The following is a 3,545-nucleotide window of genomic DNA, read 5'->3' on the forward strand; positions in this document are numbered from 1 at the left end:
ACAAGAAAGTTTATACATACATACATAAATATATGTATTTATATAATGTTTAAATATATCATATTTTTTTAACAAATCCACACATGTAAGTATATATATATATACACATAAAACATATATATATATATATATAACGTATACACATATTTAAAAAACATATTAAAAGTAGAATTCCGCGCTACGAGAAAGATATATATATATGTCTGTGTAACAAATACACACATAGATAAAACATAGAAATATAACACAAACACACACACACACACACACATATATATATATACACATAATAACCAAAGTACAAAAAGTAAAATTTCGCAGTACAAGAAAGTTTATACGTACATACATACATGTATGTATTTATATCATGTTTAAATAAATTATATACATATATATATATATATATATACATATATATAAAACAAATACACACAGACACATATATGTATATATACACACACACATATACATATATATAAAACTTATATAACATATACACATGTTTAAAAAATATATTAAAAGTAGAATTTTGCGCTACAAGAAAGTTTTATATACATATATATTTATAATTTGTTGGTAAATTTTTTCAGAGTCGGGGTTAAACTCACTTCATTGTTTTGGGCCAGCTGCACCAGGCGTTTCGCTCCAATCCCGTCATATCCAGCCTGAACTTGGCCTGGCAGAATTCACCGATCATTACTTCATAGTGGCGTTGGTTGCAGCCAGACGCCGGCGGGAGGATCTGAGCTGTGGAGAGATCAAAGGAACAAACCGCAAACCGGAGATAAACCCAAATATTTCTATAGAAGCATTTGATTAGCAATTAGACAAAAACAGCAACAAAAAATGAAATCTAATTGTGAATAAACAAAAGAGGCTGAACAAAACGCCGCACGTGTTCAAATCTTCCATAATTGGGAGTTTGTTTGTGCAACAAACGAGGTCATGTCTCGGCGAAACCTATTCCTGCCGGCTCGTTTCTTCCCTATTAGGCTGTTACTTTTGAGAAGAAAAGCTTTTAATTTGGGGGTCGGGAAACCCAATCCCATTTGTTTACTAGGGGAGTTGTGTGCAAACAGCCTCCTAATGTGGAGGCAGACCCTCCCGCAGGACCCCAAACCGAATGTAATGCTGAGCAGAAGGGGGAAGGAGGCTGATAAAGGCCCGCGCGGAAGCAAACAGGTTGTAGTTAGAATCCAGAAACGTGCGGATCTCGGTCTGCGCTGGGCAGATAAGGGCCAGCTGTGAGCCCATTATGTTTGCTCTGGCTCGGCTGGCTCTCCCTGGGCTCCCAGATGCTCAAAGGGAGATGGAATTTGTTGACACGGAGGTTTGGAAAGAAACGGAGAATGCGAAAATCAATAGAGACTCACAAAACGAAACAAAAACAGGGTATTTTTGTGTGTGTGTTTTTTTTTAAGTTCCTACAGGCTTGATTATCACTGAGTTAGGAAGATGCTTCGCCAAAGAGACTGCTGGGAGAATCGGGCTCTGACAGACAAGCTCAGCTTCTGAAAACATGGCTTTCAATTTTTTTAGAAAAAAACGGCAAACATGGCGAACAAAAGAGCTTTTGTGCGGGGCAGAAACGCTGCAAATCAGATGCTGCAGCTTGAGCCTCCGAAAGACCCAAAAGGGAACATAAGCAAGTTTATTGTTGTCATTTCTGTAACTCAAACTAAACATCACAACTGCTGTTTTTTTTTTTTTTTTTTCCAGAAACAGACTTTACAGGTTGTGGATATTCTTTATTTAGTTTGTCCAATTGCTTTGAATGATGTTACAGCAGATCACTTCCCACTTTCCACTTGCAGCTTCTTTAGAAAAAAAAAACATATTTTTAATTTCAGCTTCAAAATTGTCTTATTCACTTGATTTATTTGTTTATAATTGGTTATAAATTAATTCATAACCAATTAATTATATATATATATATATATATATATATATATATATATATATATATATATATATATAATATTTATATATAGATATATATTATATCTATATATAATATAGATATATATATATAATTAACTTTAAATCAGATTTTGTAACCTACATTTGTCATTATAGAGAGATGGATGGACTGCATGTGGCTTTATAGTAATTTTTATTATTTAATTATTAACTGTAACAGTAAATGATTATAGACATCATCACAAAGAGGTAAAAATTACTGAGTCTTAGCTAAGAGTATGTATTTGTAACTCATATAAGTCTTGCTATTTTACATGATTTACACTAAGATATATCTTTAGATATATGACTTTCGCCATAAGAATTGTTGGAATATAATAGTACATAGTACTGTATATTGGTCAATATATTGTGGACATTATAGTACACATTACCATACAGTATACACACATGTATATATATATATATATATATATATATATATATATATATATATATATATATATATATATATATATATATATAGATATATATATGTTCCCCAGTTTATTTGCATTTCTTTATTCGCGGTTTTACGTATTAAGATTTTTAGTCATGTGACTCTTCCAGTTTACCACAAAAACTGCGACAACTCAAGATGCTTGTATGAAACTTTTGCACTCTCTTTGGATGCAAAAGTATTTCCGCGTAGCGGAGCCCCCTCCAGAGTGCGAAAGGGCGGGGGAGCACCGTCCGCGCTCCTCCGCCTCACCATGAGAGAAGTACCGCCTCATCTCTCCATGACCCTGCATGGAGAAATAGCATCGGCTGACTTAGATATGGTGAAGAAGATCATGGCGGAGGATAATTATCATCCGGAGCCGGTGTTTATTATTTGAAGAAGAATATATATATATATATATATATATATATAAAGCAACACTACAATGTTCTTTAATAAATGTTTTACAAAGCATAATCAGACATGCTTCTGATGAATATGGATCGGTAACAGACATCTTTTGACCGCCGGGTGGGTGGTTCTCCGTATTCCCGGATTCGGCATATTTGTGGATTCCTCCAGTCCCTAACCCCCGAAAATAAGAGGGGAATACTTAAATATAATGTAAATTACTATCTAAGAAATAGCAACAATCACAGTTTTTCAATATTGTCAATTCATCCTTGCTCAATATTGTAAAATATATATTATTTGTCATAATGGTTGCCTTTCTCTTAAGAGCACTCTTCTTTTAAGTCACATTTTTTGTGTAGATATAATTTTTTTTAATTATTTGAACATAAACTTGTCTAGTTTTTAGTATTTTGTTTTTGTAGCCACTTGTTTTGGTTTGTTAAGTTTGTTATTTTTAATGAAGATACAAACACACTCTCCTGCTTAAAACCCTAAAAGCACACAATGTAGAGACTGAATTTATTTACACTTTTTACATGTTTGTACTCTTAAAAACTTATTTTCTGTTAGCCTAAAGTTTGTTTATTTTTGGCAATAAAAAAGCCTTTAGAAAATATATATATTAACTAATAGAACCAAAAAAATAGATATTGAGTGTTTTAAAATGTGGTTCTAATACTTTTTTTTCCAAATTATCGTGAACTTTTTTCTTAAATTCCTTTTACTAATT

The 3,545-nt window shown here is 32.6% G+C and overlaps 1 protein-coding gene across 1 annotated transcript in view; it reads right to left on the reverse strand.

Moving 5' to 3' along the window:
- Positions 1–747, reverse strand: part of LOC112156699 (receptor activity-modifying protein 1) — a gene marked incomplete at its 5' end in the record, with an annotated part of 7,285 nt that extends 6,538 nt beyond the window's left edge. The window contains 1 exon segment of the mRNA XM_024288985.2: positions 609–747. Within this exon segment, the coding sequence (XP_024144753.1) occupies positions 609–747 (139 nt within the window).
- Between the last annotated feature and the right edge of the window lie 2,798 nt (positions 748–3,545).

Source organism: Oryzias melastigma, linkage group LG2 (genome assembly GCF_002922805.2).
Source record: "Oryzias melastigma strain HK-1 linkage group LG2, ASM292280v2, whole genome shotgun sequence".
Lineage (NCBI taxonomy): Eukaryota > Metazoa > Chordata > Actinopteri > Beloniformes > Adrianichthyidae > Oryzias > Oryzias melastigma.